The following is a 27,851-nucleotide window of genomic DNA, read 5'->3' on the forward strand; positions in this document are numbered from 1 at the left end:
AAATGAAAAGTACTATGTAAATGCAATTTTTTCTCTTTAACACCCAACTGCGGTGAGTTAGAATGCAGTGAAACTCAAACTGGGATATGGTCAGTCTAACAGTGAGCAAGATTACAGAGACCAAAGTATATTCACGCTCAATAATCTGAGAAGTGAACTTGCTGTTCGTATGCATGTGAATGGAGCCTCTGACAGAATAGTCTGCCAACACACTGGGCTGAATGTAATGGTGGCAGCAGGAATCCCGTTGACAGGCCCGAAAGCAGGGGGCCACCCTGCTTCAGTGGCCAGTGGTACCCGGAGCCTCACCTTGTCAGCGGCAGCCAGTTAATGCCAGCGGAGGTGAGAAGAGGGCCATTAAGTGGCCATTTAAGTGGCTCAACTGGCCTCAGGGCGAGAGGGCTGTCTCCCACCTTCCCCGCCACTGGCAAGATGGCATGGCACAGGGAAGAAGACGGACATGCCACCCCTCCCCCATCTTCCCTCCCCATTTTACACCCCCCAACACCTCCCAGTATGTCTCCAGAGGGCTGGTACAATACAGCTCACTGTCTGGACTTTTACAACAGTGATTAGGGAGGTCTACCAGTGCCCTTCTCAGCCTGAATCGGTATCTTTAGGAGAGGAAGACAGAACATTGTAGGGGTGAGGTCAGGGAGAGAGAGAGAAAGAGAGAGAGAGATACACACACATACACTGTGAAAGATGGAGCAGTAGAGATAGGAGAGAGGGAGAGACAGAATGACAGCAAAATACTGCAGATGCTGGAAATCTGAAATAGAAACAAGAAATGCTGGAAATACTCAGCAGGTCAGGCAGCATCTGTGGAGAGAGAAGCAGAGTTAAAGTTTCAGGTCAGTGACCCTTCATCAGATCTGGCAAATATTAGAAATGTAATAGGTTTTAAACAAGTAAAGCGGGGGTGGGGCAAGAGATAACAAAAGAGGTGTTGACAGGACAGGGTCGCAGAGAATAACTGACCAGAAGGTCATGGAGCAAAGGCAAACAGTATGTTATTGGTGGGCTGAAAGACAAAGCGTTAGTGCAGAGAGGATGTTAATTGATAGAAAAATGAACAACCCTGGCTCCAAGCACAAACATTAAAAAAACAGTGGGTAGGCACAGTAGAAACAAACTAAACAAACTAAAATAAAATAAACAAATAAAAAAGAAAACAAAATAAAAGAGAATGAATCTCTGTCAGGTCCCATTGAATTAAAGAGGATAAGTTTTCAACTGATCACTGGAAAGTAAATTTGAATTTTGGGTCAGGCATCTGTTCCAGAAACTGCCTGACTTTCCTTTCAAATGGGTTTCTTTACTGGAAGCCTAATATCATCTTGCAATCTGGCGGTGAGTTGAAAATGAGCCCTTAAGTATCGATTCAGTGAAGAAGTTTAACTTGTCAAATAACAAACAATGCAGGAATTTCATCACAAAACCAATAAAACATTCTAACACCAGCCTCTCCCTGATAGTGAGACTTACTCCAGCCAAAGAAAGGAGGCAGGCTCCAGGTCAGTGAGTACAACCAGACCCCCAGCAGGATCAGGACAGCTCGCTTCTTAGACAGAATTCCGATGGAGGCCAGGGGTCGGGTGATCACAAAATACCTGTCGGCGGCAATTGCAACCAACGTGATCATCGAGGTGATTCCAAAGAGGGCGCCACAGAAAGCGTACAGCTCACAGCCTGCAGGGAAAGGGGAAAAGGGCAGCGTCAGTTACTGAGGAATAGCCATCTATTAAAGGGTTAATATCTAGCCTCGAGCTTGATGAACATTGGGTTTAATTTAGTGATGCGTGTGAGTGCTTGGAACAATATGACTGTCACTGCCATCGAACATCAGTGAAGGTTCCCTTGTGAATCTCCCACACAAAGTTGCTTGGGTTGGTGGTGAGTGGAACTTGCGACTGGTAACTACAACAAAAGCAAAACACTGCAGATGCTGGAAATCTGAAATAAGAACAGAGGATGCTGTCAATACTCAGCAGGTCTGGCAGCATCTGTGGAGAGAGAAACAGAGCTAATGTTTCAGGTCAATGCATGACCTTTCATAAGAATTGGGAAAAGCTAGAAACATAATAGATTGATGGGGCAAGGCCAAAGGGAGTGGTAATGGGACAAGTAAAGAAAATATATGATTAGAGAAGGTGTGAATAGAAGAATGATGAACTGCTGTCATCTGAAAGCAAAAAGACAAGAAAAACGAGTATAAAACCAAACCTGCAAAGCAAAAGGAAACAACATGGGGCGGAGGTTACGGTTTAAGTGTGTGGTTACGTTTGGTAATCATCTGGTTTTTGATGCAACACATTGTGAGGTGGTGCCCTAAATCAATAATGTCAACCCCACCATCTCATAAATCAGGAGGTAGACTCTTAAAAATTAAGAGATTTGGTATAAAAATCATGAGTTGCTTTTTTTTCAACATAAACCAAGGTAGATTGACAGTTGGTTTATATACCTCAATGGAAAGAAAGAAAGGCATGCATTTAGATAGTGCCTTTCACAACCACCGGATCTCTCAAAGCCAACCAAGTACTTTTGAACTTTTGAGGTGTTGTTACTGTTGTGATGTAGTAAACATGACAGCCAGTTTGCACACAGCAAAATCCCACAAACAGCAATGTAATAATGACCAAATAATCTGTTTTTGTGTTGTTGATTGAGGGATAAATATTGGTCAAGAGACCGGGTTTAATTCCTCTGTTCTTCTTCGAAATAGTGTCATGGGATATTTGATGTCCACCTGAGGGGGCAGACGGGGCCTCAATTTAACATCTCATCTGAAAGAAAGATTAGTAGCTTAATTAATCGCCAACAGACCATATGAAGCTACATTTAGTCCCACAGTTTGCCTGTGGTTATAAAAGCGGACGCAGAGCGTAGTGTTCCAGGTAAACTAACCCTCTTCGAATCTCTTGACTGGTTGACCACACCATCCTCCTGCAAAGCCTCTCCACTGTCGCCCAGCTAGATGGGACTGCTCTCACGTGGTTCCATTCTTATCTATCTAATAGTATTCAGAGTACGACTTGCAATTGGCTGCTCTTCCTGCTCCCGCACCGTTACGTCTGGTGTCCCCCAAGCATCTATTCTTGACCAACTCCTATTTCTCATCTACATGTTGCCCCTCGGTGACAACATCCTGAAAGCACAACATTAGTTTTCACGTGTACGCGACTTGCAGCTCTACCTCACCAACACTCTCTCGACTGCTCCACTGTTGCTGAATTATCAGACTGCTTATCTGACATCCAGTGCTGGATGAGCAGAAACATTGGGAAGACTGAAGCCATTGTTTGCAGTTCCTGCTCCAAACTCTGTTCCCTAGCTACCAACTCCATCCCTCTCCCTGGCAACTGTCTGACAGCAAACCAGATTATTCATACTTGTGTCATATTTGGTGTCGCATTTGACCCTGACTTGAGCTTCTGCCAACATATTGGCACCATCGCGAAGACTGCCTATTTCCACCTCCATAGTATTGCTCAACTCTGCCCCTGCCTCAGCTCATCTGCTGCTGAAACCCTCATTCATGCCATTGTTATCTCTAGACTTGACTATTCTAATGCCCTCCTGCTGGCCTCCCACATTCTACCCTCTGTAATCTTGTGGTCATTTCAAACTGCTGCCTGTGTCCTTACTCGTACCAAGTCCGGTTCACCTATCACCCCTGTGCTCGCTGACTTATGTTGGATCCGGACTGGCAATGCCTTGATTGCAGAATTCTCATCCTTGTTTTCAAATCCCTCCACGGTCTCGCCCGTCCCTATCTCTGTAATCTCCTCCAGCCCCACAACCCTTCAAGATACCTGCCCTCCTCTAACTCTAGCCTCTTGAGCATCCCTGATTTTAATCGCTCTACCATTGGTGGTCATGCCTTCAGCTGCCTAGGCCCCAAGCTCTCAAATTCCCTCCCTAAACCTCTCTTGATACTCTACCTCTCTTCCTTTCACACCTTTAAAACCTACCTCTTTGACCAAGCTTTTGGCCATCTGACCTAATATCACCTAATGTGAATCAGTGTCTAACTTTGCTTTATAGCCCTCTCATGAAGTGCCTTGGGATGTTTTATTACTTTAAAGGTATCATATAACTATAAGTTGTTGTTGTTGCTGAAAGATCTTTCCTCTCCATGAACCCCTCTTCCCATTTATTTTTTGTCCAGCTTCCATTCCAAATTAAGGCTGATTAATATTTTCATAAGGAAGGAATTTGTATTCCATATATTTTTTAGCTCTGTAATTTGGTCGTTGGAAAGTGAACTGTGTGCCTTGGCTCTCCAGGTTAACTTGGCTAAATTTGTCTCCCTTCTGCTGTCAGCTGACTTAGATTTTTGTGGGCCCACAATTCTACTGCTGGAATACAGTCAGAGATTTTAGAATGTAAACACAGGAAGTCAACGTACTAATGAAACTCTCTTAACATGAGAACTATCATATCAAATATAAAAACACGCTTAGTTGTAAATGGAGACCTGATGACACCATCAAGACTCAGGACAAACTAGGCCTCCAGGCTATGAAAATACCATCAGTGGCACTCCAACCCCATCAGGATAAACTATCCTAGCAAGAGGAAGCCATATAAACAGATCGAAATAACATTGGCATAGCCATGCTTCAACATTTAATCATCTGGACACTAGAATAATTATTTTCCTTGTGCATCATTAGCAGCATCCCCAACACCGAACACCTATTCCTGCTGGGGGACTTTAATGCCAGGGTTGGGGCCGACCATGACTCATGGCCCTCCTGCCTTGGGCGCTATGGCGTTGGAAGGATGAATGAGAACGGGCAGAGACTGCTTGAGTTGTGTACCTATCATAACCTCTGCATCACCAACTCGTTCTTTCACACTAAACCCTGTCACCAGGTTTCATGGAGGCACCCAAGATCACGTCGTTGGCACCAGCTAGACCTCATTGTCACAAGGCGAGCCGCCTTAAACAGTGTTCAAATCACACGCAGCTTCCACAGTGCGGACTGCGACACCGACCACTCCCTGGTGTGCAGCAAGGTTAGACTCAGACCAAAGAAGTTGCATCATTCCAAGCAGAAGGGCCACCCGCGCATCAACACGAGCAGAATTTCTCACCCACAGCTGTTACAAAAATTTCTAAATTCACTTGTAACAGCCCTTCAAAACACTCCCACAGGGGATGCTGAGACCAAGTGGGCCCACATCAGAGACGCCATCTATGAGTCAGCTTTGACCACCTACGGCAAAAGTGCGAAGAGAAATGCAGACTGGTTTCAATCTCATAATGAAGAGCTGGAACCTGTCATAGCCGCTAAGCGCATTGCACTTTTGAACTACAAGAAAGCCCCCAGCGATTTAACATCCGCAGCACTTAAAGCAGCCAGAAGTACTGCACAAAGAACAGCTAGGCGTTGCGCAAACGACTACTGGCAACACCTATGCAGTCATATTCAGCTGGCCTCAGACACCGGAAACATCAGAGGAATGTATGATGGCATGAAGAGAGCTCTTGGGCCAACCATCAAGAAGATCACCCCCCTCAAATCTAAATCGGGGGACATAATCACTGACCAACGCAAACAGATGGACCGCTGGGTTGAGCACTACCTAGAACTGTACTCCAGGGAGAATGCTGTCACTGAGACTGCCCTCAATGCAGCCCAGCCTCTACCAGTCATGGATGAGCTGGACATACAGCCAACCAAATCGGAACTCAGTGATGCCATTGATTCCCTAGCCAGCGGAAAAGCCCCTGGGAAGGACAGCATTACCCCTGAAATAATCAAGAGTGCCAAGCCTGCTATACTCTCAGCACTACATGAACTGCTATGCCTGTGCTGGGACGAGGGAGCAGTACCCCAGGACATGCGCGATGCCAACATCATCACCCTCTATAAAAACAAAGGTGACCGCGGTGACTGCAACAACTACCGTGGAATCTCCCTGCTCAGCATAGTGGGGAAAGCCTTTGCTCGAGTCGCTCTGAACAGGCTCCAGAAGCTGGCCGAGCGCGTCTACCCTGAGGCACAGTGTGGCTTTCGTGCAGAGAGATCGACTATTGACATGCTGTTCTCCCTTCGTCAGATACAGGAGAAATGCCGTGAACAACAGATGCCCCTCTACATTGCTTTCATTGATCTCACCAAAGCCTTTGACCTCGTCAGCAGACGTGGTCTCTTCAGACTACTAGAAAAGATCGGATGTCCACCAAAGCTACTAAGTATCATCACCTCATTCCATGACAATATGAAAGGCACAATTCAACATGGTGGCTCCTCATCAGAGCCCTTTCCTATCCTGAGTGGTGTGAAACAGGGCTGTGTTCTCGCACCCACACTTTTTGGGATTTTCTTCTCCCTGCTGCTTTCACATGCGTTCAAATCCTCTGAAGAAGGAATTTTCCTCCACACAAGATCAGGGGGCAGGTTGTTCAACCTTGCCCGTCTAAGAGCGAAGTCCAAAGTACGGAAAGTCCTCATCAGAGAACTCCTCTTTGCTGACGATGCTGCTTTAACATCTCACACTGAAGAATGCCTGCAGAGTCTCATCGACAGGTTTGCGTCTGCCTGCAATGAATTTGGCCTAACCATCAGCCTCAAGAAAACGAACATCATGGGGCAGGATGTCAGAAATGCTCCATCCATCAATATTGGCGACCACGCTCTGGAAGTGGTTCAAGAGTTCACCTACCTAGGCTCAACTATCACCAGTAACCTGTCTCTAGATGCAGAAATCAACAAGCGCATGGGTAAGGCTTCCACTGCTATGTTCAGACTGGCCAAGAGAGTGTGGGAAAATGGCGCACTGACACGGAACACAAAAGTCCGAGTGTATCAGGCCTGTGTCCTCAGCACCTTGCTCTACGGCAGCGAGGCCTGGACAACGTATGCCAGCCAAGAGCGACGTCTCAATTCATTCCATCTTCGCTGCCTTCGGAGAATACTTGGCATCAGGTGGCAGGACTATATCTCCAACACAGAAGTCCTTGAAGCGGCCAACATCCCCAGTTTATACACACTACTGAGTCAGCGGCGCTTGAGATGGCTTGGCCATGTGAGCCGCATGGAAGATGGCAGGATCCCCAAAGACACATTGTACAGCGAGCTCGCCACTGGTATCAGACCCACCGGCCGTCCATGTCTCCGCTTTAAAGACGTCTGCAAACGCGACATGAAATCCTGTGACATTGATCACAAGTCGTGGGAGTCAGTTGCCAGCATTCGCCAGAGCTGGCGGGCAGCCATAAAGACAGGGCTAAATTGTGGCGAGTCGAAGAGACTTAGTAGTTGGCAGGAAAAAAGACAGAGGCGCAAGGGGAGAGCCAACTGTGCAACAGCCCCAACAAACAAATTTCTCTGCAGCACCTGTGGAAGAGCCTGTTACTCCAGAATTGGCCTTTATAGCCACTCCAGGCGCTGCTTCACAAACCACTGACCACCTCCAGGCGCGTATCCATTGTCTCTCGAGATAAGGAGGCCCAAAAGAAGAGATTAATATTTTGATAGGAAAATCAAATTCATTATTTTACCATTTTAGTTTAAGGAAGTAGAGACAAATTAAATGAACATCATCATAAAAAAATGATTATAAATTGATCTACACTTTAAAATCTACTTTTCTTTACTCGTTTGTGGGCATCGTTGACTAGGTCAGCATTTATTGCCTATCCCTAATTGCCCTTGAACTGAGTGGCTTGCTAGGCCATTTCAGAGGGCAGTTAAGAGTCAACAACATTGCTGTGGATCTGGAGTCACATGTAGGCCAGACCAGGTAAGGATGGCAGATTTCCTTCCTTAAAGGACATTAGTGAACCAGATGGGGTTTTTACAACAATCAACAATGGTTTCATGGTCACCATTAGACTAGCTTTTTTTCAAATTCCAGATTTATTAATTCTATTCAAATTTCACCATCTGCTGTGGATTTGAACCCATGTCTCCAGATCACTAATCTAGGCTTTGGATTAGTAGTCTGGTGACATTACCACTATGCCACTGCCTCCCCTAAGGAATACAGTGTATGCTTTTACTTAATGTAAATGTAACATGCTGTTATATTTTATGCAGCAGTTGGATGTAGGAAAATTCATAAACTATTCAGTAATTGTAATGTTGCAGCTGTTTATTTGATTTGTATGTGCTATGCCTTTAACATTAACGGGATACTTACCTCTTTAAAAGTGATGAGCGCTATTTTGTGGGGAGTGGGGGGGCTGATCGCAATCTCAAAAAATTGCCAGCAGCAGTGTCGGGGCCCCGCAGAGCAGCTCTCTGTAACCAAATCACCGATCAGTAGACAGAGAGTCAGCATCCCAATCCCAATCCGGCTTCCTGAGCAGCAGTCGAAAGGCTAAATGCTGGAAAATGCGGAGTGGGAGCTTCCGGCTTGTTTCCATTTTAATTCTAACCCGGTGTGACGGTGCAGAGATTGCACTGGAGTTAGCCAAACGGATCAAGGATTTAACAATTGGGAACAACTTTTAAAGTGTTCTCTGAATTTACAATCTAAAGTGGCGCCCTCAGTCGTTAAGTAAATACTTCCTAAGAATTCAAAAAAAAAATCAGAGCTAAACCGGCAAATGAGTCATCACAGGCCTCCTGTGATCTAGTGAGGGAGCAGGGTCGCTGGTCAGCAATGTCTACGTGTCTCAATGCCTGGGAAAGATGAATGGCACAGGATTCAGGATTAGGAGAGGACAAAATAGTGAGTGAGATATAGCACATTAATTTCAAGAAAAAAATGGGCAACATTTTTTTATTCATTTGAGATGTGGGCATCGTGGGCAAGCCTGGCATCTATTGCCCACCCCACAAAAGACTGAACAGGCTGGGGCTCTTGACTCTGGAAGAGAGAAGATTGAGAGCTGGCCTGATAGAAATTTTTTTAAATGATGAAGGGGTTTGATAAGGTAGCTCACTCTTCAAAAAGCCAGCACAGGGGTACAATGGCCAAATGGGAGTCTTCTGTGATGCAGAATTCTATGAACATAAGAAATAGGAGCAGGAGTAGGCCATTCAGCCCCTCCAAACTGCTTCGCCATTCAGTAAGATCATGGCAGGTCTGACCAAAGCCTTAACTCCACTTTCCTGCCTGTCCCCCATAACTCTTGACTCCGTTGTCAATCAAAAATCTGTCTAACTCAGCCTTGAATATATTCAATGACCCAGCTTTCACAGCTCTCTGGAGAAGCGAAAGGTTACCAACACTCTGAGAGCAGAAACCCCTCCTTATCTCTGTCTTAAAAGGGAGACCTGTTATTTTGGTTCTATGAGGGGAAATATCCTCTCAGCATCTACCCTGTCAAGCCCCCTCAGAATTGAACATGTTTCAATAAGATCACCTCTCATTCTTCTAAACTCAACCTGCTCAACCTTTTCTTATAAAACAACCCCTTCATCCCAGGAATCAACCTAGTGAAACTTCTCCTTAAATAAGGAGACCAAAACTGTATGCAGTACTCTAGGTGTGGTCTCACCAATGCCCTGTACAGTTGTAGCAAGACCTCCCTACTTTTATACTCTACCCCCCTTGCAATAAATGCCAACATTCTATATGCCTTCCTAATCATTTCCTGTACCTGTATGCTAACTTTTTATGATTCATGTGCAAGGACACATAGATTCCTTCTGTAGTCTCTCTTCATGTAAACAATATTCAACTTTTCTATTCTTCCTGCCAAAGTGGACAACCTCACATTTTCCCACATTATACTCCATCCGATTGTAAGATATTTCCAATTGTGAGGGGAGATAAAATGAGAGGATATAGATGTACGATAGGGAGAAGCTGCTTTTCTCAAAGAGTGGTTAGAATGTGGAACTTGCTACCACATTGTGTAGTTGTAGCAAATGACAAAGATGCATTTAAGGAGAAGCGAGATAAGTATGAGAGAGAAAGGAATACAAGGATATTCTGCTGGGTTCGATGAAGATAGGTGGGAGGCTCATGTGGAGCATAAACACTAGCCTAGACCAATTGAGTCAAATGGCCTATTTCTGTGCTGTAAAATGTTATGTCATTCTATGAGTGTCGCATGTTAATGCAAGCTTTTGCATGGGATTCCTGCCTCTTAAGCTCCTGATTTCTGCTATTCAGCTCACACTGAGATTCCTCCCTTGAGGAAACAAAGATAATGACCCAAAACAAACCAACTGTAGAATGTGTCACTGTATAACTGAGAGCACTAAATAATCATCACCCCTGAAACCCAGAGTGCCATGCAGCCACAATCCCATCAACCCTGTTCAATGCCTGTCCCCTACTGTTACACTACCGTGGTATCACAGCCATGTAACCTCCTGGCACCTGCTGAGGGAGTTCTGCATGGTGAGAGGTCCTGTTTTTCAAATGAGACATGAAACTCAGGCCCTGTCTGCCTGTTCAGGTGGATGTAAATGTTCTCATGGCGCTATTTGAAGCAGAACATGGAGCTATCTTGGTGCCCTGACCTTCAGCTAAAACCATGGAGTCAAATGCAGATGAACTGGTTATTAAACTCATTTGCTGTTTGTGGAATCTTGATGTGCACAAACCATGACAACAGTTCAAAAGTAATTAATTGCTTTTTAGTTGTGAGGTGCTCTGGGAATGTGATAAGGCACAATGCAAATGCATTTTTTTTAAACAAGGATTCTGACATTGCATCAATTAACCCAAAGAAACAATCATTAAAATATCAAAACTCTCCAACAGCAGATACATCCTCACAATGTCCTGGTGTCCACAGCCTCAGCATTTACTTAATGGAAGATACTGTCTGTGTATGCAGCAGAGACTGGACAGGCATTAAGGACCCCCAGGACAACCAGAACTGCAAGAGAGAAAGAAAGATGAAATTCACCTTTCTCGCCAAAAATCCAGCGTTTGTGCAAACTTGCGGCGAAGAAGATTGGAGCCTGTGTGACAGACATAAGGAAATCACTGATGGCCAGATTTATAATGAAAGTATTGGAAGGACTTCGCAGACTCTTGCTTCTGTGGGAAAAGAAAGGGGACGGTGAGAGTTTAAAAAAGAAAAATGAACAACATTATCTTTCAAACCGTTAGACAGACCTGTCTTGCTTTGTTTTGTTTTCAATTTAGCGACTATTAAGCGAAAAACGAGGTGATAAACCCAGCATTTTACAGCATTGATGGTATGAATGAATTTTCTTCCCCACATTTCCAGCTCCATTACTTTCTCTAATTGGTCACAATCATCATGGATGGCACAGTGGTGCAATGGTTAGCACCGCAGCCTCGCAGCTCCAGTGACCCGCGTTTGGTTCTGGGTACTGCCTGTGTGGAGTTTACAAGTTCTCCCTGTGACCGTGTGGGTTTCTGCCGGGTGCTCCAGTTTCCTCCCACAGCCAAAGACTTGTAGGTTGATAGGTAAATTGGCCATTGTAAATTGCCCCTAGTGTAGGTAGGTGGGAATGTGGTAGGGAATATGGGATTAATGTAGGGTTAGTAGGGTGGTTGTTGGTCAACACAGACTCAGAGGGCCAAAGGGCCTGTTTCAGTGCTATATCTCTCTATGACTTACTATTTCAGCCCAAAAGCTACAAACCTCCCAATGAGTACTGGTGCAAATCTTTCAGCTATCATTGCTAAATGGCTTTAAGAACTAAACTTAGTGCAGACTGAAGGCCTGTGACACATCTTGATTCCTCTGCTGTGCCCTTCAATCAGTGAAATAATCCTGTCTTCTTCAAAACCAGCCTTGTGCAGTTGGCAAGTCCATCAATAGATCTCACCTCCTCCCTTTGATGGTGTCTTCATCTATTGACATACTCAGCCTCACAATCCCTCATCTCAAACTAAACTCCCAACACATCCTTCAGTACTAAAGCTGCCTCAGAGAAGTTTGGTTTCCATCTTCTTTAGCCTCAACAGCTCCTAACGAGCCCACAAAGCCCAAGTCCAGCCAAGAATTTAAAAAAAAGACTTGCATTTATATAGCAGCTTTCCCGACCTCAGGATGTCCCAAATGAAGTACTTTTGCAGTGTCGTCACTGTTGTAATATAGGAAACACAGCAGCCAATTTGTACACAGCAAGCTCCCACAATCAGCAGTGAACAGTGAATCTGTTTGTAGTGATGTTAGGTAATGGATAAAGAAAGGGGAGAACTTCCTTGTTCTTCTTCAATAAGTGCCGGGCATCTTTTACATCCATCTGAGAGGGCAGATGGTGCATCAGTTTAGCACCTCATCTGACTGATGCTACCCCTAACAGTCCAGTGCTCCCTTAGTACTGCACTGGCGCATGTCAGCCTAGATTAGGTGCTCAGTTCTCTGGATGAGGCTTGAACCCACAACCTCTGACTCAGAGGTGCGTACTGCCTCCATATCTGAGAAAGCTGTTCCAAAGGCTCACACTCCTGCGTGGGTTCCAGCAAAAAGCTGAAATCTCTAACCTACCAACCTTTCATTCTCTCCTTCACAGCTTTTCCTGCCTTCTGCTATTTTACTGACCAACCTACGGTCAGCCCCGCAGCCTCATAGCTCCAGCGACCCGGGTTCGATTCTGGGTACTGCCTGTGTGGAGTTTGCAAGTTCTCCCTGTGACCGTGTGGGTTTCCGCCGGGTGCTCTGGTTTCCTCCCACAGCTAACGACTTGCAGGTTGATAGGTACATTGGCCATTGTAAATTGCCCCTAGTGTAGGTAGGTGGTAGGAGAATTGAGGGAAGGTGGGGATGTGGTAGGGAATATGGGATTAATGTTGGATTAGTATAAATGGGTGGTTGATGGTCGACACAGACTCGGTGGGCCGAAGGGCCTGTTTCAGTGCTGTATCTCTCTATGACTCTAACCACGATCATCATTACTCCTCTGAGCTTTCCTCTATGGCTCCTGAGCTTCTGATTTGCTGATCTATTTATGCTTTCTCCTTCCTGAATCCACTCTGCTGAAAACGAGGTTCATTGTATTATCTGCTACTTTATCTTGTATTTTTGGTGGTCTTTCCATCCCTCAGCTTCCCCTAAACCCCACCACCATCACCCCTTTAACATTCACTTTTGCCATCACCGAACCACTCTTTCCTGATTTACTTTGGCTCCTCAGCTGCTTCTTGGAACCTTGCTGGCATCTTGCACTAGATGCTTCAGCTGGACTTCTAAAGAACAGGTGGCCATTTTTCCCTTGGACCCAGGTGGAGTGTTGGTGACAAGCTACTTGACAGTGAGTGTCCTTCATCCAATGTACTTACCGCTCACATACTTGCCAATGTTAGTCATTGTTCTGCAATCAGGAATAGAGATCCTGCCTGATTCTTTCCATAGTTTCTTACAGTACAGATGGAGGCCATTCAGCCCATCATGTCTGTGCCAGCTCTTTGAAAAAGCGATCCATGTAGTCCCACTCCCCTGCTCTTTCCCATAGCCCTGCTATTTTCTCCACCTCAAGTATTTATCCAATTCCCTTTTGAAAGTTATTGAATCAACATCCACCATCCTTTCGGACAGTGCAGTCCAACCACAACAACTCGTTACATAAAAAAATTCTCCTCATCTCATCTCTGGCTCTTTTAGCAACTTCTTAAATCTGTGTCCTCAGGTTACCGATCCTCCTGCCAGTGGAAACAGTTTTTCTTTACTTACACTTTTGAAATTATTCATGATTTCAAACGCGTCTATTAAATCTCCCCTTAATCTTCTTTAAGCAGTAGCCACTTATCTAGTCTCTGCCCGTAAGTGATGTCTCTCACCCTGGTACCATTTTAGTAAACCTCCTCTGCACCCTCTCCAAGTCTTTGACATCCTGCCTAAGTGTGGTGCCCACAAATGGGCACAAAACCGCAGCTGAGGTCTAAGCAGTGACTCACTCCATAGTTCTCAGATATTAAGGTCAATCATTGCACCATCCACCCAGCCCTTTCCCACTAAAGCTAGGAGGAAAAGTAAACTGTGAGGAGGATGCAAATAGGCTGGAGAGGGCTAGGGACCCTTTAAGTAATTGGGCAAGAAGGTGTCAGATGAAGTATAACGTGGGGGAGTGTGAAATTATCCACTTTGGTAGATAGAATGGAAAAGCAGAATAGTTTTAAAAGGTGAGTGACAGGTAAATGTTGCTATTCAGAGAGATCTGAATGTCCTTGTACATGACATCACAGAAACAAAATGTGCAGGTAGAGCAAGCAGTTAGGAAGGTAATTAATATGTTAGCCTTTATTGCAAAGTGCTTGGAGTACAAGAGTAAGGAAGTTTTGCTGCAATTATTGTAGGGGTTGGTGAGACCATACCTGGTGTACTGTGAACATTTTTGGTCTCCGTACCCAGGGCAGGATATATTTGCCTCAGAGGGGGTGCAAAAAAGTTCACTAGACTGATTCCTGTCCTATGAAGGGGAGATTGATTAGAATGGGTCTATATTCTCTGGAGTTTAGAAGAGTGAGAGGAGATCTCGATGAAATGTATTCATTTTTTTAGAAGGCTTGGCAGGGTCAGCCATTTAGGACTGAGCTGAGGAGAGATGTCTTGACTCAGAGAATTCTGAATCTTTGAAATTCATTACCCCAGGGGGCTGTGGATGCTCAATATATTCAAGACAGAGATCAATAGATTCTTGGGCACAGAGGGAATCAAGGGATGTGCGGATAGTGCCAGAAAGTGGAGTTGAAGTAAAAATTCAGCTATGATCTTATTGAATGGCGGAGCAGGCTTGAGGGATCATGTCGACAACTGCTGCTCCTATTTCTAATGTTCTTGTTGCATCTGTGGCTCAGATCAGCTAACTCAGCACAGACCAGGGATTGAACCAAAATAAAAGCAAAATACTGCGGATGCTGGAAATCTGAAACAAAAACAAGAAATGCTGGATTCACTCAGCAGGTCTGGCAGCATCTGTGGAAAGAGAAGCAGAGTTAACGTTTCGGGTCAGTGACCCTTCTTCGGAACCGAAACCGAAACGTTAACTCTGCTTCTCTTTCCACAGATGCTGCCAGACCTGCTGAGTGAATCCAGCATTTCTTGTTTTTGTGTCAGGGATTGAACCAGCTTCTTTTGAGGTCTGCACTGTTCAGTATCACAACAAGCAGTGCCTTTAACCATTGAACTACTGGGGAAGATTTCTTGTAATAAGACTCAGCCCAACTGGCATAGAAACCTCGCATCTCCATATCCAAGTGGACACATTATTTTCGAGTACATTCAGGCAATGGAGAGCCTCGCCTGCATCCAGAGCACGTTGGGGAGATTGCAAGCGCAGAGCGGAAGAACATGGGCCTTGGGGAGATGCATGCATATACCTGCAAAATGCATAGATGACCAGAAAGTTGCCCAACATGCCAGTGATGCCCACTGCTAGAATGACTGCCCCTATGGTGTAGTGAGCATGATCCGGTACATTCACTGTAGGAAAGGCATGATGGTAATGGGCATCAGTCACCGCCACCTCCTGTAAATGGAGAAAGAGAGAAGAAATCATGCACACACTCCAACAATATAGGGAGTTCAAAGCTCTGATGGAGGAAGGGAGAAGTCTGTCAGTGCTGGAGAAACAGGGATCCCTTCAAGACAGCGCCTAAAAGTACAAAGGAAGTTCTTCACTTTTAGTTCATAGCTTCTTGGTAATTTTCCAGTTTCTATTTTTAAGACAAAAATGAAAAATTATATTCTCTATGCGAAAATAAATTTATTACAAAAAAAGTTATCACGGCTTCTGCATTTAGATCTATTTTGTCTATTTTACAGTTTATTTGAAAACATACTTTCCTACTTTGAATGTATACAGATATTTTAATCCTAATTTTTATGCTAGTACTGAAAGGTAAGTAATACTAAACAACACAGACCACATCGGAGACTGTCTCTTCTCGACCTTGACATCTCACATGGCCTATCTATCTTCCTATTGTCTCAATCACAGATAAGGCCATTTCTGATCACTTCCTTGTATCTCTTCACTAACATCTCCTTTCCCCCTCCCAAACCGATCTCCTTCTGCATCTGCCCCTGGAAAATACTCTCCCCCAAGTCACTTCCAATGGGACTTTCCAACACTCAACGATCTAGCTTCTGTCCCTTTATTTGCCATGCTACTTCTGTAGATATCGACCTGCCCAATCACACCCACAACTCCACCTTTGATACTCTTGTCCAAGGTAACATCCTACTCTCTCCCACCCTGGTTGTTTCTGCTAGCATGACCCCCATTTTCACTCCCTCACATCCATGCAGACTTAAACATATATGGCACATATCTGGTTTAACATTCATTGTTATACACCAACCACTGTCAGGTTCTGTTCTCCTCTGACAAAACTGCTCATCACTCTAGTAACATCCTAGAATGCAAAGATAACATTCACCTTTTCTTCATCAATAACAGTCTCCTTCACCAACAAGTGCAAGGAGTTCATGGACTTCTTTGTCGCTAAGATTGAGACCATTCATTCAGCTGCCTCTTCCACTTCACATCCTTCCTCTAGCCCATCCCCCACCCGTTCTAGCCCTGAACTCACATCTTTCTCTAGTTCCTCTTCATTCTCTCCTCATGCCCTCTCCAAGCTCATTTTGTCCATGAGACCCACCCCTGCTCCCTCGACCCTATACCTACTAACCTGCTAACAACTCAACTTCCCTTGTTGGCCCCTACGCTAGCTGATATTGGTAACGGTTCCCTCTCCTGTGATATTGTCCCTTTCCTTTTCAAATTTGTCATCATTATCCCCATTCTCAAAAAACTCATCCTTGACCCTTCTGCCCCTGCAAACGACCATCTCACCTCCAACCTCCCTTTCCTCTCCAAAGTCCTTGAATGTGTTGTCACCTCCCAAATGTGTAGCCATCTTTCCAGGAACTCCATGGTTGTACCTCTCCAAAAAGATTTCTGCCCATGCCACAGTACTGGAATAGCCCTCCTCAAAGTCATGAATGGCATTCTATCTCACTGTGACCATGGTAAATTATTCATCCTCATTCTTCTTGACCTATCTGCAGTCTTTTACACAGTTGACCACACCATCTTCCTCCAATACCTCTCCTCCGTTGTCCAGCTGAGTGAGACTTGCTTTCACCTGGTTTCATTCTTATTAATCAAGTTGAAACCTGAGAATCTTCCGCAATGGTTTCTCTTTCTGTTCCCACACCATTGCCTCTGGAGATCCCCCAAGTACCAATCCTTGGCCCCATCCTATTTCTCATCTACATGCTACCTCTCGGCAACATCATCCAAAATTTTAAACATCAGATTCAACACCCAGCTCTACCTTGCTACTGCCTCTCACGCCCCTCCTACTGCCTCTGACTTGTCCCACAGTCCGTACGACATCCAGTATTGGATGAGCCTAAATTTCCTCCAACTAAACATCGGGCAGGCGGAAATGGTTGTCTTCAGTCCCAGCCATAAGCTCCATCCCTCGCCATCAATTTTATCCAGCTCTTGGCCCCTGTCTGAGGCTGAACTAGGCAATTCTATTTGACCCTGAGCTGAGCTTCAGACCCCATATTGTCTTATCACCAAAACCACCTACTTCCACCTCTGTCGCATCGCCCTTCTTCGCCCCTACCTCAGCCCGTCGGCTGCTGAAACCTTCATCCATTCTTTTGTTACAACAACATCTTGCACTTATGTAGCTCCTTTAATATATTAAAATATCCCAAGGCTCTTCAGAGGAGCGTCAGACAAAATCTGACTCCGAGCCACAGATGGAGATATTAGAACAGGTGATGCAGGTTTTAAGGAGTATCTCAAAGGTGTAGAGAGACGTAAAGAGAGGTTTAGGGAGGGAATTCAAGAGCTTAGGGCCTAAACACATGCACCAAAGCTGGAGTGAAGGCAATCAGGGCTGCACAGGAGGCTAGAGTTGGTGTGAGTTATGATAGAATCCCAAAGATAGAATCCTGGCTTGAGGGGGCGTATGGTCTACTCCTGCTCCTATTTCTTATCTTCTTAAGTCATAGTGTCAGAGTATCGTAGAGCATATAAGGAGACCATTCAGTTTGTTATGCCTGTGCCAGTTCTTTGAAAGAGCTATCAAGTTTAGTCCCTCACCCAGCTTTTCCCCCATTACCCTATAAATTAATTATCCAGTTGCCTTTTGAAAGTTCTTATGGAATCTCATTACACAACCCTCTGTGTGAAATCATTTCTCCTCATTTAGGCTCTAGTTCTTCTGCCAATTATTTTAAATCTATGACCTTTGGTTAACAACCCACTTGCCAGAGGAAACAATTTCTCCCGACTTGCTCTCTCAAAACCTGGCATGATTTTATTGCCTCTGTTAGGTCTCCCCTTTACCTCTCTGCTCCAAGGAGAACAATCCCAGTTTTTCCAATCTCTCCCGGTATCATCCTGGTAAATCTCCTCTGTACCCTCTCCAAGGCCTTGACATTCTTCCTAAAGTGTGGTGCCAAGAATTGCACACAATGCTGCAGCTGAGGCTTAACCAATGATTTATAAATGTTCAGCATACTTCCTTCCCTTTGCAACTTGCCCTGCCAGCTTCAAGCATTTATCTAGACGCACCACACTCAAAATATTTAGATTATACTGCCTCTCCATGTTGTTTCTCCCAAAGTACATCATTTCACACTTCTCCACATTAAACTGCTTCTGCCATGTATCTGCCCATTTCACCAACCTATGTTGTCCTGAAGTCTGCTATTATCCTGCTCACTATTTACTACATTGCTAAGTTTGTATCATCTGCAACCTTTAAAATTGGACTCATAATCAGGTCCAAGTAATTTATAAGGCAATGGTCCTAATCCTGACCCCTGGGGGACCCCAAAGCATACTTTACTCCAGTCAGAAAAACATCCATTTACCACTTCTCTCTGCCTTCTATCCTTTAGCCAATTAAATGCACATGTTAGGCATGATCCCTTTAATACCATGTGCTTCCATTTTCTGATAGGGGAAGCTTATCTCATCAATGCATTTGTTTCCACTGGACTTGACGATTCCAATGCTCTCCTGGCCAGCCTCCCATATTCTACCCTCCATAAACTTCAGCTCATCCAAAACCCTGCTGCCCACATTCTAACTCACTCCAAGTCCTCACTGAGCACCACGTGCTCACTAACCAACATTGGCTTCTGGTGCAGCAACACCTCGAAATTAAAATTCTCATTTTGTGTTCAAATCTCCCCGTAGCTTCACCTCTCCATATCTTTGTATTCTCCAGCCCGACAGCCCGCCAAGATCTCTACGTTGCTCCTATTCTGACCTCTTGTGCATCCCTGTTTCTTTTGCCTCATTATTGGTGGCTGCACCTTTAACTGTCTAGGCTTTAGATTCTAATATTTCCCTTCTTAAGGCTCTCCACTTCCTTTAAAATTCTCCTCAAAAACCTACCCCTTTAACGAAGCTTTTGATCAGCTACCCCAAAATCTCCTTATGTGGCTCAGTGCCAAATTGGGACATTCTACTACATTGAAAGCGCCATATAAATGCAAGCTTTTGTTGGCCAGGGCACCAGAAGAATTCCCTACAATTTAATATAATCATGTCTTTTATTTCTAACTGAGCAAACCATTGACTATATCATCTGAAAGGCATCGCTTTCATCTCTCTCAGTACTCCGCGAAAGTGTCAGCCAAGGTTGTGTGCACAAGTTTTAGAGCAGAGCTTAGAACCAACAAGCTTCTAATTCAGAGGTGAGTGCTACCAACTGAACTAAACATACGGCACAGAAATCAGAAGTTTCCATGACTTCGCATGGGTTGATAAGTCTGCCAATTTTAGGGGTGAAAATCTGTCACGGTTGATTAGGGTTGATGTCCAAATCTGGGAATTACCCAATGAAAACTAGAAATAACTGAATACAAACAGCCTTACACACTAGATTGGAATTAGCTGTTAAATAAAGAATGAAAATATAAAGTCTATAAATTCACAATGGAAAGCAGATGTTAACCAGACATAGAAACAAGCAAATATAATTCAGACACTGAATTCAAATAAAGACTGAACATGGGAACATAAAAATGTCAGAAAGGAGAAATGACCATTCAGGCCATCACAGCCCATCCCTTGAATACTATAACTCCCCCATTGAAGCCCGTCTCTCTAATACCCTAACTCTCCCATGTTATCATTCCTGCTGTATTTCAAATCCCCCTAATATTTTGCTCCTCTATTCCTATCTGTTCAATTATTCAACATATTTATCACTTCTTAAATTAAGATAAAGTTCTTTGTAAGATCTATTTTACTTTAAATTTCTGGTTTCTGGTCCTGTCTTTAAACTTCAATGGTAAAAATATTCTCGCTTTATCCTATTTATTCCATTTATTATTTTATATGTTAGTGAGACAGTGCCTTAACTCTCCTCTTGGTCGACATCAAGACGGGAGTTTGCCTAATCTCTTCCCTGCTCTCGACACTCTGACGATGTGTGTGCTTTTGCAGTGTGACACTCGGAAAACCAGGAGGCATTTCACCGATCGGGTCTGAGACAGAAGTGGCATGCAATCAATTTCAACGAAGTGAATGAAGATAGTCGGTATGAGATTTACAATATAAATCACTACTAGGCGACTGCACCTTCAGTGGCTGAGTTAAGGTGGGGGAAACATGTTCCAAGAGATGTCGATTAGTGTGTGGCACATGGACTTAAAGATGGAGAGGGACACACGGGTGGAGAGAGAATAGAAATTGAAATGAGACAGAGTGAAGACTGAAAGACTCGCAAAGACAAAGACAGGCGAAATGACTGCTGAATCAAAAAAAACCTGAAAACGAAAAAGACGAAACACAACTACAGGAACTGAACAAATGAATCAATGCAAATGTTTCAACTATTCAGTAGTAACAGGCGGATGAACAGAAATGTTAGATTAAAAAGTATTAAAAGCTGTATGAAGATTGCTAGCTGGACAGAGGTGTATCTATAGGGAATAATTAAGGAAATGCTGAAAGTACAGCATCTGCAAACAGAAAAGATCAATGAACTATCTTACACTTCCAGCATTTTCTGTTTTCATTCTGCTTTCTAACATTTGCAGTTGCTGTTTGTTTGGATGGAGTGACAGGTGGCGAAGCGGAAGAAAAACACCAAATTCAGATTTTAAAAACTGCCCGCAGTTTCCACGGAAGCAAACTAACAAAAGCTGGGGGGATAAAAGTCAAATCTGTTTAAAATCACTGACAGCAACTGCCAAAAGAGGCAGGAGGAGACACAGAAGAGGTGACAGTGACTGAGAGAAAGGTGGACATGATGAAATTATACAGACAATATCTTATGAAATTATACAGGTAGGTCTTATCTATGATACGTCTTGCTTCGAACAGAAGAATCTGTGCAAAACATATGATCCAATCATTATCACATTGAAAAGACGCGGAATAGGAAAAAAAGAGATGAGAAAAGTTAATTTCATCAGGAAATAGATGGAGATGGAGTGAATTGAGGGCGCGATTCCTACCGTGGTTTTGAGCTGGGGCAGCTCGCCCAGTCCAAGAGTGCTCCCAGACTCATTCCAGCCAGTCAGGGATCCTCCAGACCTGGTGCAGTTGGAGTCCTGTTGACATGGGATCAGTCTTCTGAAGGTGAGACCACTCATCCTCCAGGAGTTGGCTGCTTCGACACAACACCCGTGAAAGCAACGCGCTGCAGGAGGAGGAGGAAGGGTCCTGGGGAGTGAAGCTGTCGGCTGATTATTTATATAAAGTTCTCTGGCTGAGGAGGGAGGCAGGGCAGAGCCAGAGTGAACAGTGAGAGGCGGCTGTCCCTTTAAAAACCACTGGAAACACGTGGACGCTAATGGGGGCTACGTCAATGCAGAAAAGGAAAGTGCTCCCGAAGGTGTTTGGAGATGAAGTGAGCTTTTAAACTGCAGCGTGTGCAGTCAAATATTCAGAGCATCTGATCAATGACAGTCTGATGGGGAGAAGTTAATAGTGACTCTGGGCTGGACACAATGCTGGTTCCCGCACTCAGAGACAGTGCACATCCAAGTGTTTTTCAGACAGTGAGTTAGAGCCATAGAGTCGTAGAGTCCCTGCTCTTATACTCTAGCCCTCGGCCAATATAGGAAAGTATCCCATATGCCTTCTTGACCACCTGTCCTGCTACCTTCAGGGATCAGACAAATTCTCCACGATCCTCTGCTCCTCGACAATTCTCAGAATCCTAACATATATTGTGCCTTCCTTTGCCTTGTTTGTCCTCCCCAAATGCATTACCTCACACTCCTCTGAATTGAATTCCACTTCCCACTTGGCCAGCCCATTGATATCTTACCCACTGTTTTTTTTCAGGTTTGCACTTGCTGCTGTTCAATATTCAGTGTATTAACACCTAATCTGTACTAATGCTTTGTCTTTCAACACACCATTAACATATTGTTTGCCTTTGCTCCGTGACCTTTTGGTCAGCTATGCGGCCTGGTCCAATCTCGACCTCCTTTGTTATCTCTTGCCCAACCCCCACCTCACCTACTTATAACCTGTGACTTTTCTGATATTTGTCAGTTCCGAAGAAGGGTCACTGACCCGAAACGTTAACTCTGCTTCTCTTTTCACAGGTGCTGCCAGACCTGCTGAGTGATTCCAGCATTTCTTGTTTTTATACCATTGATATCTTCCTGCAGTTTACATCTTTCTTCTTCGCTATCGACCACATGGCCATTTTTCATATCATCTGTAAATTTCTTAACCCTGCAGAACCCCCACTGGAAACCGCCTTGCAGTCACAAAAACACCTGTCGGCCAGTACCCTTTGCTTCCTGCCATTGGACCAATTTTGGATTCATCTTGCCACTTTCCATTGGATTCCATGAGCTTTTAATTTTCTGACCAGTCTGCCATGTGGGGCCTTGTCAAAAGCCTTGTTAAATCCCATGTAGACTACATCAAACAGGCTACCCTCATCGACCGTCCTTGTTACCTCCTCAAAAAGTTGAATCAAGTTAGTCAGACATGACCTATCCTTAACAAGTCCATGCTGACTGTCCTTGATTAATCTGTGCCTTTCTAAATGATGATTTATACCATCTCTCAGAGCTTTTTCCTATAATTTGCCCACCGCTGATGTGAGGCTGACTGACCTGTAATTACTCGGTCAATCCTTCTTCCCTTTTTAAAAGATTGTAAAATGTTAGCAGTCCTCCAGTCCTCTGGCACCATGCCTGTAGCCAGAGAGGATTGGAAAATGATGGTCAGAGCCTCTGCCATTTCTTCCCTTGCTTCTGTTAGCAGCCAGGGATACATTTCATCCAGGCCTGGCAGTTTGTCCACTTTCAAGGATGCTAAACACCTTAATATTTCCTCCCTCAATATGTTTATCCCATCCATTATTTCACACTCCTCCTCCTTAACTACAAAATCTGCTTTGCCCCTCTCTTTTGTGAAGACAGATGCAAGTACCCTTTAAGAGCCATGCCCACATCTTCCGTCTCCAAACACAAGTTTCCTTTTTGGTCTCTAATTAACCCTATTCTTTTCTTAGTTATCCTTTAGCTTTTTATGTATTATTAAAACATCATTGGGCTTTCCTTGATTTTACTTGACAATATTTTTCATGCCCTCTCTTTATCCTAATTTCCTTTTTAATTTCATCCTTGCACTTTCTATACTTCTCTGGACTTTCTGCAGCATTGAGCTGTTGGCATCTGACATACACTTTCTGTTTTTGCATTATCCTACTCTGTATGCTTTTTGACATCCGGGGTGTGGGTAGGTTCTAGATTTGGGGAGTCCCATCAATTTTCTTTGAGGGAGCATATTTGTTCTGAACCTGCTTTATCTCCTCTTTGAATGCCTCCCACTGCTCTGACCCTGATTTACCTTCAAGCAGCTGTTTCCAGTCCACTTTTGCCAAATCACATCTCGGTTTAGTAAAATTGGCCTTTCTTCGATTTAAAACTTTTACCTTTGGTCTATCTTCATCCTTTTCCATAACTACTCTAAATCTAACTGAATTATAATCGCTACCATCAAAATTGTATCCCACTGATACCCCTTCCGCCTGCCCTGAAACTAGGTCCAGAACTGCTCCTTGTTGGGCTTGCTACAACCTGGCGAAAAAAATTCCCCTGAATGCAAGTTAAGAATTCTTCACTCTCCATACCTTTTACAATGATGTTATCCCAATTAATATTCGGGTAGTTGAAATCCTTTCCTGTTACTGCCCTTTTGTTTCTGCACTTTTCAGCAATTTGCCTGCATATTTGCTCTTCTATGTCCCACTGATTGTTTCTCGTACAGTCCCAGCAGTGTGACTGCCCCTTTTTTATTCCTCAGTTCAACCAGTTCTTTTTCCAAGCTTCACTTAATGCACCTTCCAGCATATTATCCCTCCTCACAGCTTTGATTGTTTCTTTACACAACTCTTTGATGGTGGCAGGACAGGTTGATAAAGCTGTTAAACTGCGTACAAGATCCTTGGCTTTAGTAACAGAGGAAAAGAGTACAAAAGCATGGAAGCCATGCTAATCCTTTATAAAACACTATTTAGCGTTCAGCTGGAGTATTGTGTTCAATTCTGGGCACTACACTTTAGGAAGAATGTTAAGGCTTGGAGAGGGTGAAGAAGAGATTTACTAGAATGGCACCAGGGATGAGGGACTTCAGTTCTGTGGAGAGATTGAAGAAACTGTGGTTGTTTTCCTTAAAGCAAAGAGAAGATTTGATAGAAGTGTTCAAAATATGGAAAATCTATTTCCAGTTGCAGAAGGGTCAATAACCAGAGGACTCAGATTTAAGATGATTTGCAAATGAACCAGAGATCACATGAGGGAATTTTAAAAGTTGTTGTGATGTGTAATGCACTGCCTGAAGGGATGCTGGAACAGATTCAAGAGTAACATTCAAAAGAAAATTGGATGAATGCTTGAAGGCAGGACGATGAGGAAAGAGCAGAGGAATGGGATTAATTGGACCAAAGGGCTGGAACAGGCAGGATGGGCCGAATGGTCTCCTTCTGCACTGTACCATTCTGTGAATCTATGATTCTTATCAGTATCTGCACATCTACAAACCAGTTCAATGGCAGTGAACATCTTGTGCAAATGGGCATTGAAATCTATCAGAGCAAATAATACTGAGCTTGCACTAATATGACTTACTTACAGAAGCAGCTTATTTTGCCATGGATATAATGCATTAGTTTCTTGAGCTCTATCCGTCCTTAACTCTGTTCATCTGCTTTGATCTGTTTAGGAACCTGTCCAAACACAGTTGCACCTATCATCAATCGAAGCGCCAGCTCTTTAAGGGATAGCTCCCCCTCACTTATTCACTTTGGGTCAATGTGTTTAGCTCTTCCTTCCCTCGTTAAACCGAGGCCCCATCTGCCCTTTCAAGTGGTTTTAAAGGGTCCCATGGCAGTATTTAGAAGAACAGTATGGGAGTTCTCCCTGGTGTCCTGGCCAATATTTATCCATCAATCAATATCACAAAAACATATGATCCAATCATTATCACATTGCTGTTTGTGGGCTCTTGCTGCGCTTCATTGGCTGCCACATTACAACAATGACTACACTTCAAAAGTAGCTCATTGGCTATAAAGTGCTAAGGGTCACCCTATGGTTGTGAAAGGAGCTATATAAATGCAATTCTTTCTTTGCTTACCCAGTTATCTGTGTTTTTGTTTTACCATGCTCTGCTTATTCTACCACTTACCTGTTTATTGATATATCTGTTACCATTCCAGTTCCTTCCAGGTAATTTTTCTTCTGTCTAAAGCACAAAGGTGGGCTTCCACAGGTAAGCCATTACTTCCTAGAAACATGATCTTGTACACAGCGACAGTAGGCTACAAAGTGAACAATGAACACTTTTTCACGATCAGGTAAAAGAATCTTGAATTAATGATGAATAATGAGTCTTCTTTGCTGCATTTCTAGTTCAAAACATGTACTTATTCTCATTTTCACTCTTTTCCCCTGCTATGGCTTCACCATGCCAGCCATTGCCCCCTCTTTGTATGCCTCATAGAAAGAAGAGAGAGCCGATGATAATTATTCTTGAAACCCAAGGAAAGGGGCAAGTTGCTTGTACTGCAAGACACTCCTGACTGGTTATGACATCTGAAGCACTGCTTCAACAAAAACAGCAACTTGCATTTATCTAACGCCTTTACCATAGTAACAGTTCCCAAGGTGCTTCACAGGAGTGTTATCAAACAAAATCTGACACTGAGCCACATAAGGAGATATTAGGGCAGATGACCAAAAGCTTGGTGAAAGAGGTAGGTTTTAAGGAGTGTCTTAAAGGAGGAGAGAGAGATAGAGAAGTGAAGGTTTGGGTAGGAAATTTCAAAGCTGAGGCAGCTGAAGGCATGGCTTCCAATGGTGGAGGGACTGAAATTGGGGATGCGCAAGAGGCTAGAATTGGAGGAACACAGATATCTTGGAGGGTTGTGGGGTTAGAGGAGGGAACAGAGAATAAGGGGCTGAATTTTATGCTGCTCTGGAAGGTTTTTAGGTTGGGGGGGACGGTTTGGAGAATCAGCGTGGATTCGTCTGCCACGGAACTCGGTGCTGTAATGCTGCGTTCCGAGGCGAAGTGCCGTGACGGCATTGGCGTTTACATATGTTAAACACTGTTTAGCATGCACCTGAATCTACATAATGGTGATCTTACCAGGCAGTCATGCACATTTTGGGCGTGAGGCACTCACGTGACTTCAGATTCGCATCTATAAAAAGCTGGTGGCACCGAGTTGAGAGTCCTCGGTGACTCGAAAGGGTAATTTATTTTACTGCTGTTATCTAGGGGAAGTGGTTGGTTGGAAGAACTCGGCAACTGCATTATCTGGTGGGGGGAGGGGGGTGGTTGGAGAACTCTGCAGCTGTTGTGTCTGTGAGGGGGGGCGGTTAGTTGGGAGAACTCAGCAAGTGCAGAGGCGGTTTTCTTTCAGAAGGCCAGTGCAGGGCACTGAAATGTTGCTGGTTTGCTTATGATGGCTCGTGCTTTTGGAAATCTTGCGGGTCAAAAATCAATCCATACCTTGGAGCTAATGTAGGCTTCCGTAACCAAAATTCCAACATCTCCTTGCACAGATTGGTAAACTTAAAATTTGAAGGAAGTCGAAGCTATAATTTCTGTGATTAAGGCCAGCTCCCATTGTTTTCAATGAAGAGTGCAGTATTAACAAGGTCCACCTCTGAGATTGAAATACACAATAAAAGAGTTGCAGTCCTAAAACCTAAAAATTAAAATCAATTAAGCCAAAACCTTGAAATAATAATGAATATATTCATTACAAAAGTCATTAGCCGAGACATATAATATAAGAGCAGGGATGGAGCTGTATAAAACATTAGTTAGGCCACAGCTGGAGGACAGTGTACAGTTCTGGTCGCCACACTATAGGAAGGATGTGATTGCACTGGAGAGGGTGCAGAGGAGATTCACCGGGATGTGGCCTGGGCCGGAGCATTTCAGCTATGAAGAGAGACTGGATAGGCTGGGGTTGTTTTCCTTAGAGCAGAGAAGGATGAGGGGGCTCACAGTGTGGTCTCCTCTACATTGGGGAGACCAAGCGCAGACTGGGTGACCGCTTTGCGGAACATCTCCGCTCAGTCCGCAAGCAGGACCCTGAGCTTCCGGTTGCTTGCCATTTCAACACTCCCCCCTGCTCTCATGCTCACATCTCTGTCCTGGGATTGCTGCAGTGTTCCAGTGAACATCAACGCAAGCTCGAGGAACAGCATCTCATCGACCGATTAGGCACACTACAGCCTGCCGGACTGAACATTGAGTTCAATAATTTCAGAGCATGACAGCCCCCCACTTTACTTTCATTTTTAGTTATTTTTTCTTCCTTTTTTTTGCATTCCTTTTTACATTTTTTACAATCTTTTTTTGCATTTATTTCATTTCATCTTAGTTTGTTCAGTTTGCTTACCCACTGTTTTTTTCAGGTTGTTTTTCTTCAGGTTTGCACTTGCTGATGTTCAATATTCAGTATATTCACACCTAATC

At 44.1% G+C, this 27,851-nt stretch overlaps 1 protein-coding gene across 1 annotated transcript in view; it reads right to left on the reverse strand.

The window, feature by feature from the left end:
• The window catches only part of opn4a (opsin 4a (melanopsin)), a 59,487-nt gene extending 38,006 nt beyond the window's left edge, over window positions 1–21,481 (reverse strand). The window contains exons 1-4 of the mRNA XM_068020347.1: window positions 21,344–21,481; window positions 15,220–15,368; window positions 10,832–10,965; window positions 1,489–1,692 (exon numbers count right to left, since the gene is read on the reverse strand). Of these exons, the coding sequence (XP_067876448.1) occupies window positions 1,489–1,692; window positions 10,832–10,965; window positions 15,220–15,368; window positions 21,344–21,481 (625 nt within the window). The remainder of the gene's footprint in view (window positions 1–1,488; window positions 1,693–10,831; window positions 10,966–15,219; window positions 15,369–21,343) is intronic.
• Window positions 21,482–27,851: the final 6,370 nt, after the last annotated feature.

Source organism: Heterodontus francisci, chromosome 42 (assembly GCF_036365525.1).
Source record: "Heterodontus francisci isolate sHetFra1 chromosome 42, sHetFra1.hap1, whole genome shotgun sequence".
NCBI lineage: Eukaryota > Metazoa > Chordata > Chondrichthyes > Heterodontiformes > Heterodontidae > Heterodontus > Heterodontus francisci.